At 36.5% G+C, this 13524-nt stretch overlaps 1 protein-coding gene across 5 annotated transcripts in view; it reads right to left on the bottom strand.

The window, feature by feature from the left end:
* Window positions 1-643: 643 nt before the first annotated feature.
* Window positions 644-13524, bottom strand: part of MYO16 (myosin XVI) — a 387593-nt gene continuing 374712 nt past the window's right edge. For all 5 annotated transcript variants that reach the window (XM_040536892.1, XM_040536877.1, XM_040536885.1 and 2 more), the window contains one exon: window positions 644-5252. In XM_040536892.1, the coding sequence (XP_040392826.1) occupies window positions 5019-5252 (234 nt within the window). In that variant the 3' untranslated portion in view covers window positions 644-5018. The remainder of the gene's footprint in view (window positions 5253-13524) is intronic.

Raw genomic sequence — 13524 nt, 5'->3', positions numbered from 1 at the left:
ATTAAAATATTCTATTTTAGAATTTTAAAAATAATTTTTCATTAAAAAATAACCTTTTTTTTGCTGTAATTTCCTTTAACACCCTTTTTAAAACTTTTTTCTTTCCTTTTTTTTTTTATTATAAAATTCTATTTTAAAATTCATGTAAGAAGTTGACAGGAAAGGAAAGAAGAAAGGGCTAAGAGGGGTTTTTATATACATATATAAGAACCAAAACAAGCTATTTCAGATTGAATTAAATACTTCTAGCTAATTCAAAATGATGATTTTGTTTATCATAATGAATAAATAAATCCTCAAAAATCCTTTTTGACTTGACAAAATTTCACAGCAATGTCTATGATTCAGCATATATTCTTGCCATCAGAGAAAGGGTCAAACCACAGGTGAAAAGACAGACAGCCTTTGCTAATGATCTAGTTCTCACTGGCACAATATATATCAGCACAGGGATTTATATATTTCTTCTGAAAATGAAAATCCTGAGCACACAGAGAACAGCAAAAACTGGAAGAAAAGCACTTCTTTATATGCTCCTGTGTTCTGTTCAGATGTTGTGAAATAGTTATGCTCAGGTTATGCTTTCTTTTAAAAATATATATATTTAGAACACAAAGCCATGAAATGTTTAATACCATTCTGGAAAAATGACTTGTACAGAGTTTAATTACATTTATTATTTAACAAGCGAATGGCAAAACTTATTTTAGGTTCCTCAGAGCATTTCAGATATTAGCAGTCTTTATAGCAATAAGAATAATGTGATTACGAGGGATCTCAGTACTACAGAGCAGAATTAAAAACTACAATGAATATGGCTAATACTATCACTTTAGAACTATGCTACAATCTATTATGCTTTCTTAGCAAGTTAATGAAATTCTTTGTCCCACATACAAAGGACCTGCAATGTAATAAAGTTATTAATGAAAATAAATCAACCTTTTAGAAGGAATAAAAAGGATCACTGGCAAAAAAGGAGATTTAATTCACTTATTCAACAACCATACTATTGTTTTGTAAACAATATAAAGTTTTAAAAGGTTTATCACTTCATGCTGTACACAGGTCTTTCATAAAATATTGGTGCGTGTACTTCTCTGAATGTCTAAATCAAGTTTTAAAAAGTAAGGATCTGCTTATAATCTGCAATAGGAATGCAAGAACAACTAAAAAACACGAAGTGCTATTTCAGGAGTAACATGTAAGATTTATAAGCTTTAAAAAATTCCCATGCCAACAGCTGTTGTTTTTTGTTTTGTTTTGTTTTTCATTTTTATTTTATTGTGTCTTAATATGGTTTGAGAATTCCATTGGATTTTATAACGTAAAACATATCTGATTCTTCTTACCTTATACTGAGAGGCTGATTTGTTTTAAGTTTTGTTTGTTTCACATATTAAAAATTAAGCAATAAGGCACAATGTGGAGGAGTGATTATCTGATGATAACCCCAGCTTCCTGAAATTGCTTTATTGCAAATATAAATACATTTTAGATTGCTCATTGGATATTAAGGGCATTAGCATGTTCATAGAGTTTAATCTTTCCCTTTAGAATATTAATTCATAAGGCTTTTTTTTTTTTTCCTAAGCTATTTTTTAATGTGCAAGAGAGGACTTCGTATACTCAAGAAATACTGTAATTGGCTGGCACATACTCTACTGAGGAGATTAATTTACAAGCACTGTACAGTTTGCTAAAACTACTTCTCAACATTTCAAAATGTCAATAGTATATTTTCCCAGCCCTGTAAACACATTTTGATACACAATATAAACTTTAATGGTAGTTTTAAGACACCTCTGGGGGTACAGTTATTTAAGCAATAAGACACAGTAGGGTGTGAATTATGGTGTAATAATTCCCTACCAACTGCATTGTTAGGCGTGAGGCCAAAGGCCAAGGGACCAATGAACACACGAGGTGTGAGTTATGACATCATAAGTCACACTCTGGAGTGTCTTGCTGCCATTACAGAAATATTTTAAACATGTTTTAAACACAAATACTTTTCCTAAAGTACTATATTTTAATTGAATATCCTGAAAAATCCTCCCATGTAAAAAGTTGGCTATTACATATCCTGAAATTAATAACAAAACTGGAAAAAAAAAAGTCTCTCATCTTCTGCTGTTGAGTTTGTCATATTGCACTGTGATTATGTGCTGTAAGGAAAAGCCCCAGGAAAATGCATTCCTTACCCAAGTCTGCAAGAGAACAAAGGCCTTCTGCACATGGAGTCATGATGTGCTTTGCCCTTTGGAGAATCAAGGCTGCCTACATCAGGTTTGTAGCAGCTTCTCCTGTGTAACGGTACTGATGAAACCGCTAGCAAATCTAGCTACCTTTTTCCACACTTGGTTCACGCTGCTGTAACGAGATACAATGCAGACTTTGAAAGAGTAGCAGAGAGATTCCTTAAACCCCACCTGTGGTCCTGCAGCTGAAGCTGGTCCCCGTTGTAAGACAGCTTTTAGTAAGGATTGCAAGTAGCATGATGTGCACCATCCCATTTTAAACTCCATTTGACAAATGTATTCTCTGCCCCCTGGATACTCCCATGTTACAAATGCAGTAATGACAATAGCATAGTCTGGAGATACAAAAGCTTACCTTGCAAATAGCTGGCTCGGTGACTGGTGGCAAGCTCTTTGCAGCAGTAGGTATCTTGCCATGATCTAAACCGGCTTCTCGGTCAGTTTCTACCGTTTGTCCTAAACCTCCATGCTGCTCTGATTGATTGCCAGCAGTCACCAAGCCATCCAGTGGGGACATTAGAGTTAGCAGTGTGGTAGTAGAGCTTATGAAAGGGCTATTTGCCAGACCTGTCTGAGAAGCAATAATCCTGCGGGCACGTCTGCTTGTCCTAGTGCAGTGAGGTCAGGATTTCTGAGCTAGGTGGGTAGATGATGCTGTTTTGGCTACATATGGTGACGCTAGGCCACACAGAGATAGCAACTTGCATGCTGGAAGCCAATGTCAGGTTAATTAGCTTACTTGCATCCAATGCAAGCCTTCTCATTTTGCTTTTACACAGGGATTTCTGCATGTCCCTGGTTATCTGAGAAAAAAGGCAAAACCACAACTCTTCCAGGCTAAGGCCCATCGTGACATAATTTTTCAGCAGGTGAGAGCTGTTCCCTGCATCACCTCACAGCGGCCATTTGATCTGACCATTGATATCAGCTGAAGGCAGAATCCCTGCTTCTCCCTCCACCCGTAGTGGGTAGCCTTACAGAGAGGACTTCTGCCAACAGAGGAGTGGTAAAAAGGTAAAATTCTGTGCTGAGTGATAGCTGAGTGATATTTACCCCTAAGTATCAGAGACCAATCAGCACATCATTAATTTAAGAGTTAACCTGTTGTCTCCCTTCGTTGTCCACTCAAAATGTCTGTTTTAATCTCCACCAAGAGAAGGTGTTTAATTTTGCCTACATTACTCATGGGAATAATTTGAGTTTTGCTGCTTCCCCTGTAAAAACTAACAAACAAACAAGAACAGGATTGCTTTTTGCAGGTTGTTTTCCCTTCCCAACAACTTCTAACTAAGGGTGAGCTCACTTCTATAAACCTTGCTTACATTTTAAAATATTAGTTTTACATCCACTTGCAAAATTACAAGCACTTTTTCCTGAATCCAAATAGGAATGGGGCAAACAGCCAAGAAGAGTGTTTCACACTGGTTCTACATACTCCAAGAATTTAAGTGGCCTCTGACAAAATACCTGTGTATATATATATATAAATTACTCCTTTTAGTGGCAAAGCAGTATTTCAAAGACTGCTGAGCAGTAGCTAACAAGTTTCCAGCAGCATGTTTTTCATAAATTAACATTCCTGCTCAGAACTCATGTTCTCCAAGTAGAATGCTTCAATTTCTGAAACCATTTCATTACATGAAATTTGAGTTATAAATGCATCACTGTACCACTATAAGGACACAATCTTTTGATATACCCATCTCCATGAAGCATTCTGGCTTTTAAAAGTAAATCACAGTGCTATTTCCATACCTCATTACCATTATGTATCTTTCCACTGACACCTGACCTTATGCATAATCAGGTGTGAATTTCAAACCATACTTATAATTTAAATGAGTGCCTCATTATTTTACATAACCCAGAATGAAATAGGATTTGAGATGTAACTACAGAATTCACAGTCCACCCATTCAGAAACACAAGTCCACAGAAAGAAATTCATGCTCTCTAATTCTTGAGTGTGAAAACCTTTAAACAACACTTGCAAATACGGGCTTTGCAAGAATTTCAGACTGGACTTCAGAAAGGACTTTGCCAGTTCTGAACAAACAACACAGTGTTGAAACTGTCTGGGATGTTGTTAAAGATAAACTATGAAATAAAAATGTGAGTATTGAATTTATTACCTGTATTTTGAAGAAAGAACGACAGCACCAATTGCATAAAGTTATAAAACACCGGTAATAAACATGTAAATAAACTTCGGGTTTGCAACTCCAACAGAACACAGACATCTACAAAGAAATATATATATGTATACATGTAATATAATAAAACCATTCATTAGGGAACAAGGAACATCGTATTTTATACTATATAAAACAGCTGTACAGTGTGCACACAGACTTTCCTGATCTCTCTAAAATGCCTGTCAGTCACTTCTCCCTGTCATCATTTGCTTGACATAGTTTCTTCATTGTCCATGGGAGAGCTCTAAGTGGCTGTCTTGTACTTTTAAAGTAAGTACTTATAGTGCAGTTTGTCTCCATATATATATACACACACACATACATATATATACTCACAGATGCACACATATATATGTGTGTGTGTTTATATATCAAAAAGACAAACACACACATGTACACACACACATGACAGATCTAAATAGCTCCTCTATCCTGTGCTCTTGAATGAGTGCTTGTAAAAAATCCCTGCACACTCTGTGGAGGGAAGGAAACTTGCTGATTTTGCAGATTGAAGTCATTAGATGGTTTCACTCCTTGCTGTCTGCAAATACACACATCCAAATCACATGGTGGTGTCCCATATTCCTGAAGACAGTCTGTTGCAGGAGGTATCCTCCACCTTCTTCAGCAGCGTTGGTTTTTTACAAGGGGGTGGAGGTGGGGCTGTGATTCTTTGCTCGGTGTTGTGCAGGATTTGTGGCCAGTCTTCTCTCTCTTCACACAGCTTTCTCCTCCAATCCAGAAGCTCTTGCAGAGCCACACTCTCATTCTCTGAAAGTCTAAGCTGATGAATAACCTGTTAGTGAGAAGGAAATAACAAGGGTAGATAAAGTTAATTTTCTTGGCAGTGTAAAACTGCAACGTCCCTGTTGAATGATCCTCCACACAGGATCTTGTGCATGTTCTGTCATTGATGTAAAACTGCGATCGGGACAGATTCAGGTCCCATTTTCTTATCATCCTCTGTAAATAGCTCAGTGACATGTATAATGCTGTATAAACAATAATGACCTTCTGCAAAATAACCTTGCCTTGAACTCATGAGAGGTATTTTATATTGTGAAGCCCCATGCTAGGTGTGAACCACCTTCCACTCCACAGACTACATCTATTATTTGCAGAAGGACCCCATGGAGCAAGATAAGCTTATTCATTCTAGTAGGATGATGAACCAAAATCTTACGACTGCTAGAGTGTGCCCTGGCTTAGCCATGTTGGATGCTGAGTGCTCCCATTTTGACAGTCACAATTAAAGAAATAAAAAGATACATGTGGATAAACATTCAAGTTCTACACTTTTGCTGATGGAAAGCTACTATCATTTGTGCTACAACTGAATGAAAAGAGATCAAACAACTCTGTAAATAATCTGAAGCAGTCTTCTCCTCCAGAAGGATTTAAAACTTTGTGCTTAACATGCTGTACCCACACCCTCCATTATCACTGTTTACACACACAAAAAAAAATAAAAATTAATGAATTAGAATTGCCTTCCTTCACACTCATGTCTGGAAGTCACAGAACTGAAGTTGTATGAAGTAGATTCCAAAAATTAAATGGAAAAAACAGCCTTGTGTCAGCGAAGACTACATGAACACAGTCCTTTGAAACACACAAAACAGACTACCTACTGTGATGAGTAGTTTCTATTTCTAACAACCTGGTCTTAAAACTGTTGTCATATAATACCATTATATTCAGAAAATACTCTTACACAGAGCAAATAGCAGGTGCAGGAGCAGTAAGGATTTTCCCCTAAATGTAAATACCCGAATGACCACCACCAAGAAAGTATAACGTTTTTTTTGCTGTTTGGAATTAATAACGTTCTTGTTACAGATGTGTATTGTCCTTAGAATTGGGGGCTGGCATTTGTCTTCCTCCAGAGAATACATGATTGATTTAAAATATAGTTTCAGTCAGCCTGAAACTATTTATAAACTCAGTGAAGTAGCCAAACAGTTCTGAACCAAATTCATAATCCACCTAAAAGACAACTGTTCCCTTCCATTTAACTTTTCTGTTCCAATGATTATTTATTTTGTACAAGTCAGTTTGAAGCCCTCACATCAGCACAAGTCCAGTAAGCTACGAAGTCCATCTCGTTGTCCCTTAGGACTCAATATAGCAGCACCTAGACCAGGTACTGAGAGCTATTTGCTGGAGGATATTCTGTAGCAGATGGGGAATCTAGGGAATATGAACCAAACCCATCAAAACAGCTAATGGCCCACAGCCCTTACCCTGCTGCCTTCCTTCTTAAGAATCCCACAGGGACATCCAGGAGAGGCACCTGTACATGACTAAAATGTGCATAGCTTTCTTCACACAGCCACATCAATTGAGAAGTACGGCTATTCCTGGCAAGACAACAGCATGGCAAGGGGTGCCTGGCAAGGCATTCCAGACCACTATATACCACTACGAAATCAAAAACATTTTTTGTTTTTATGTTTATACAAAATGCACCAATGCATCCCAGCAAATCAAAGGTAAACAAAACATTCCACAGATACTGTTAGAGAGGTTTCAGAGACTTCTTGTGTAACAAAACATATTACTTTTCAGTGGGAGTAGGAAAGATTAGAAGACAAAAGACACTTTTTAACTTGGAAACAATTTATCAAGAAAGAGAGGCAAGGTAGTTTTATCCTGAGGAACAGGTTTGAGAAGCACCATAGCTTACTGTTGCTGATTTGTATAGATTTTTGTGGGTTTAGATTGTGGGCATAACGCAGTTCAGAAAACAGGTAGATTGTAATTCAGTCTTCCCTATTTAAACACCTTATTTGCATCTAAACATTAGGCATTTCATGAGCCTGTATTAGGCATGATTCTCGAGGTGCTGGAACATACAAAAAGAAAACTGTTAGACTGTTAAACAAGAGTTTCATATGAAGGAGTTTCAGAGATAATTAAACAAAGATGTGCTTAAACATTGGTAGATAAGCATACTTAAAACAGTTTGAAACTCTGTAAGGGTAATTGGTTGCATTCAGGTGACTAAAGCTTGATAGCACAATTCTAATGAACTACAGAGGCATTTTCAGTTCTGAAAGATGTATAAAGTATATGAATAGAGACAGCTCCACTACTATTCCAAGATCCATAAAAGCACACAGGTGCAGGGTGAAAAGCAAGTACAATTTGCCTGGACAAGGCATCCTATTTATAGCTTACAGGCACTTTACTTTCCTGACCCTGCTTATGCAAGCTGTAAATTAATGTTGTGCCAGCAGTTTCTCTATACAGCTCATTTTCCAGTGTATAGTGGACAAATCTTAGTCCAGTCTACAAATAAGTGTACATCTTTATTATATTTTTTAAACACGGATGGAAAAATATCTCAAATCATAATTCATTATGAAATTGATCTGGGAAATAGGCTGGAAAAAGTTTATATTTCAATTTGGATGAAGAATGTGCAATGGAAATGCTGTGGCAATGAAATGCGAGGAAATGCACAAGAAATGACAGAACTTTAAATGAATCAATTAATTTAGTTAGATTTATTGAACAAGATGATATCTTTTCTCTTTTCCATTCATGACTAGACCTGTGACAAGTTAAAGGTTTATTATACATATTCATTATAGAAAAAAAGATTTACTGAATTATTTTACATGAAGCACAATGTAAATCAGCAAGCCATGTTTCTTCATTATTATTCTCTACCCTGAACAGGTACTTTGTGAAGGGTGAATAAGGTGTGTAGGAAGTAAGTAATTTAAGAGTGCTAATCTTTTCAATGAACACTGAACAAACAACTTCAACCATTAAGGGGTAGAGATGGTACCAACTGTAGACCAGGATTTTCCTACTTAAAGTCAACAGTCAATCACACATGAGCAACACAGCATTTGGGCTAGACCCACAAAAACATATATCGTTTGAATAGCTAGCGTTTAACAGCCTGGCCATCTGGTGGAAACACCTACCCTGTGTTTGGTATCCAGAGTCCTACCTGAGAAGACAATAAAAGCAAAAGTGTCAAAGACAGTGATGCACAAGAGAAGAGCATGCAGAGTTGCCAATTCAATGGATTGCAGTGGAGTGAAGCAGTTAAACAAGGTCCCCCTTTTCAACTGTGAAGACAGACAGACGAACAAAATCAATTTCTAATGAGCAGCCCAGGGAAGAGAGCCCAGGAGCATTCCTCCCAGCTCATAGCCCAAATCTACACTGTGAAAGAAAGTGCTCTCCTCCTGGCACTATGGCTATTGGTTTGTGCTGGAGCACCAATGGCTTAGTTCCAACAGAACAAACATGGAGGGACTTTTCACCATTATCTAGTGGTTAAAGTACGTCTGGAAATCAGAAGATGTGGATTTGACTTATTTCAAGTTAAGGAGGGGACTGAGTTCCCACATCCTGAGGGTGAGCTTAGGACACTGCAACTGCAATAACTGGACTCTGAGCACTAGGAAAAGGACTTTGGTTCCTGTGCTATGTGCTAAGGTGTGCCATCCATGTGTGGTAAGTGTGCTAAAGCAAATCCTTCAGAGTGAACCCCTTGTGGTTTCAGAGCACAAGAGATAGGAAATTGGAGACAGATCACTTTGGGTGTATGCTGCAACTGTGAAAATTTTAGAGCATGATTGTGCCTACCAAGTAATATGCACTTAACTTTTACCCAGTCATTGGAGAATGAGTTCCTGAATAGTATTCCTGGATTCGAGCTTGTAAATTCTGCCTAAGTTCCTTTATAAGGGTCTAAAGCAGACACAGTGGCTTTAAAATCTGTCTTAGAATCAAGACGAGTAGCTATAAGTCCATAAATTATTTTAATTAGACTTAGTTCTTAGGCTGGTTAAAAAATAGAGCATTTTAATTATGAAAAGTTGAAAGTTTCACATTTTAAAATAATTTGTGACAAAAAGGTGTTCCAGATAAAAAGATTAACATGCCCATTTAAAATTAACTTCAGAATTATTTACGGATTTGGCTGTAGAAACTCTGGAAATTCATTCTGCATTAAAAGATCAAATTTTATAACATTACAGAGGATGTTTTATAAGAGTAAGAAGTAACAAAGAGCTTATATTCTCTGTGTGGCAAATGCAACACAATCTTACTCATTAAGCTAGGGCAAAAGGACTTATCTTAACATGTCTGTCAGAGATTTATAAATTTGCACTAGCATGTTCTTTTATTTATAAAATGTTTTCTTAATTTTTCTCTTTCTATGGCAAAATGCAGGGTTTATTTTTTTAAAAATATGCGTATTGCACTCGAGTCATTTTTTTGGTCACTTGCAACTGCAGTGATTTTTCTATCAGAAATTCACTAGACAATGAAAAGGAGCATTTAATTACATTCTTAGACGTTAAAACTTACAAATAAATATCTCTGCACAAAGCATAGCTCTGTGTGCTTTATTATAGTTTAGTTTTTAGTTGCTTCTGTAAGCTTTAGTAAAATTCCTTAATATAGACATCGAAGTAAAACAGAAAACAGATTTTTAATCACAATACAGTTTAAGGACAAGTACAGCATATAAACCTGTACTCCTGAGACATATGCAGGAGATAGCTAGTCCATATTTTCCCTTCAGAGACATATTACTAATTACGTTCTTTAATAGATTTTTCAATGCTGGTGCTTTAAAGTAACTGTCAGTAGATTCTCACAATTAATTATTGCAGTTTTATTATGTTTCTCTTCCATTAGTGTTTTAAACTGTTAGTAGAGTTGAAGTCCCACCATGAAATCCATGGGGAGACTGAGTATATAAGGGCAGTGATTTTACCTTTCTAACATCAGTTCAGGATCAATAGTAAATCATGCCATAAAGGTAAAATCTTGATGATAAATTATCATAATTATCTTAGAAATGTAACTACCTTAATAAATTCCACATTTTTAATCTTTTCCAGTTTGCAGACTGCCTAAAAATGTAAGCAGATCAAATTTGAGCCTGCAATCAATAGGTGACTCACAGTTATCTCTGTTATAACCCTTAAAAGTAGTTCACAAGTCCCAGTGGGTCTCCTGCAGATCATCAGTTTTAAAGACAGAAGTGATCAGGATGTTCTCACCTCTCATTTCACAATTAAAGACACAGTTTCATTCAGTAACTCTGGAAATAATTCTTAATCTACGTAATTATTATGGAGAGCAGCACATTTTGATTCAACCTGTGACAGGCATGCATCTCTCTCACACAAAATGTTTCTAACTCATTTTAATGGTTTCATCTTTTTTTTTGTTTTCCTTTTTTATCTTAGAAGCCCCTACACTGACTGCTTCCAAACATATAAGTCACATCTTTTTTCCTACCTATAGGACAAACACACCGCAACACCTCAAAAATCTTTTCGGTACCAAAACAGATATGTTTTGTTTTTATTTCTCTGTTACAAAAAGTCACAGATCAGGAAGGGATTGCATTTCCACCAACTCTTGAATCAAGAAAAAAAAATCTTGTCAGCCTACATGTTATTTAATAATAAAATATTCATTTGAAGATACAAGGGGAAAACACACAGTTAAACAAGAGTGCGTTAAGAAGCCTAGGCAAGCACTCAACAAAAATCAAATCAATATGTAAATCTGTGTTTGATTGGGAAACCTGCATTGGCCATGTAAGACCCCAGCAGGGATTAGAGAACGGCTGTGATAAATGAGTTTACATGCTTCTAAATTCCAATTAAAAACCTTCAAATACAAATGTACCACTGGGATCCAAGCTGATTCATCCAATTGTCTTGTGAATGCTGGGACATGCATTTTTTTTGTAAATGCAGACCCACTGGACATAATAACTTGATATATAATACGCAACTGTAAAGTGATTTTAGTTAATTGCTCTCTCAAACTGCTGATAATTTTCCTTTGTATTGGAGTAACCTTACAATCTCCAAAAATAATACTCTCCAAATGGATGGCAAATGGATTTATTGGAAAGGACAAAACGGCAAAGCAGATCAGTACTGTCTGGTACAAACTTGGAATTGGTCTGAAGAAGTTATGCCAATTTGAACAGCTAAATATGAGATCCATAACTGATATATATTGCATTTGCTTTGTTCTGAACAAGAAAATGTCTCATTTAATTCATGTGCTTCTTACATCAAAAGAATAAACTAGTTTTAGGTCAAGTGATACATAAATGACATACCAATGGAAGTCAGAACCTTGCTGATACTTAAAATCTGGGGGTAATCTTAAAACTAACAGAGTTGGTATTTAAAATAAAACAAATTACCACAGAAATCAGGAAGAAATCTTTTCCTTCCTGAGAAGCATTTTTCAGCTATCTTGATTTTTGGAGACAGATTTCATTTTCTTCCAAGCATAGTGTGATGCTGGAAGCAGGATATTCTGGGGGCAGAGATCACTTGGGTATAGGCATCTTTGATTCTATCCCTCTGCTATCACATGGCATTTGGAGAAGTATCAAACTTCATCCCCCCAGAAAATCAATTCTATGGTTTGCCGTGGGTTGGCTTGGCTTGGCTTTCTGAAAGGATTTTCCACAAAAGTTCATGGAAGAAAAGTCCACCAAGTATTGCTATGTATAAAATGAACTCTGCCTCCAGAAGGCTCTTTCTCACAGGCTGCTGGAAACTGGGAAGATGTACCCTGAGCCTCTGAAAGAGGCACCCTGAAATCCCTGTTTCCTGAGGCAGCAGTGTCTTGTTTTGCTCAGGAGAATCCTGGGCTACATGCATCTTTGGTGTGACTCAGATTTCATATTTTTAATCTGACCACAATTCTATTTCTGGTACAAATTGTCTGATTTTCTCTCAGGCTCTTGGATACTCTTGGTGGGTTTTCTCATTTGTTGATATTGTTGTTGTTTTGTTGTTTTGTTTTTGTTTGTTTGCTTGCTTCCCCAGGAACAAAATTTAGTTGCAAAAGCAATGGTTGATCTTCAGTTCTTTTTCACCTTTCCCTCAGTGAAGTAGTACCATGCCTGGGACCACAACATTCTAGATTAATTAGGCTTCTCACCTTCCAGGAGGTCTTTCAGCAATCAAACAATGGTACTATATCTTTGCAAAATAAAGTCACTGTACAAATCCTGAGCATAGCTCTAACACGTAATCTGGCAAAAAATATTGGAGGAAGGTAGGGAACGTTCAATAATGTATGACAGCACACATTTCAGGCTCTCTGATTACTTGAGCTGGGAATACAGTTGGACAAGTCCACACATTCAAAACAGGGCTGCACTTTATTTATTTATTTGGATTTTGTGGGCTTTTATTATTTATTTATTATTGTTTGGTTTGGCTGAGTTTATCTATACTCTACATTTCTGTTGTCAGCTACAAAATGACACCTTACCAGAGTGACTAAAACTTCACCTTGGTACTGAAATATATTGTTTGTTTATTATTTTTTTTTCTCTGAGGCAATATTTCTCTCTCCAGACATACTGACTACAAACTACTCCTTAAAAATTTCAGGAGCATCCACATAATTCACATCTGATGTGTCAGAAAAAAGATTATGTTCAGGATAGCAACTGTGCCTTTCTCAAGATGAGTTCTGAAAACAAATCATCCATTGTAGATGTCTCAGAACAGCTGACCCAACAATACTCATACCTCTTTGTACATAAACTAGAAAAACAAACAAACAAAAAAAAAAACAACAAACACAAATAAATACAAAAAAAACCACAAAAACAGAAAGCATGCTACTACTTAATTGAATGCTAGTACTCTGTGGTATTAATGGTGATATTTTACTTGATCAAATATCAATTAATTTGCCAATCATTTTTCCGTGAAGTTCTCAAAAATCTCCCTTGGCAATTGGAAGCTATGTTTGCCACTATGCTTTTGAGGCAATTACAGAAACCATCATCAACTCCTATTTTCTAATATTGTATCTATCACCCTTGTACAGAAGGCTACACTTATGGTCAAACAACACTAGAGGCAAACACCACTTAATTTATGGGCTGTTAGCCATCCAAATCCCAGCTGATCCACATGGATATGGCAGTATGTGAATGCAAAAGAGTGACAGGCACAGAGACCAATTTATTCTTTCTCATACCAGGCACTTACAACTGTGAACTCAGAAGTGAAGTCATGCTCCGCAGGTACTGTCCA

Source organism: Cygnus olor, chromosome 1 (genome assembly GCF_009769625.2).
Source record: "Cygnus olor isolate bCygOlo1 chromosome 1, bCygOlo1.pri.v2, whole genome shotgun sequence".
Lineage (NCBI taxonomy): Eukaryota > Metazoa > Chordata > Aves > Anseriformes > Anatidae > Cygnus > Cygnus olor.
The sequence above is the reverse complement of the archived record's forward strand: the minus strand, read 5'-3'. Positions and strand labels throughout refer to the sequence as shown.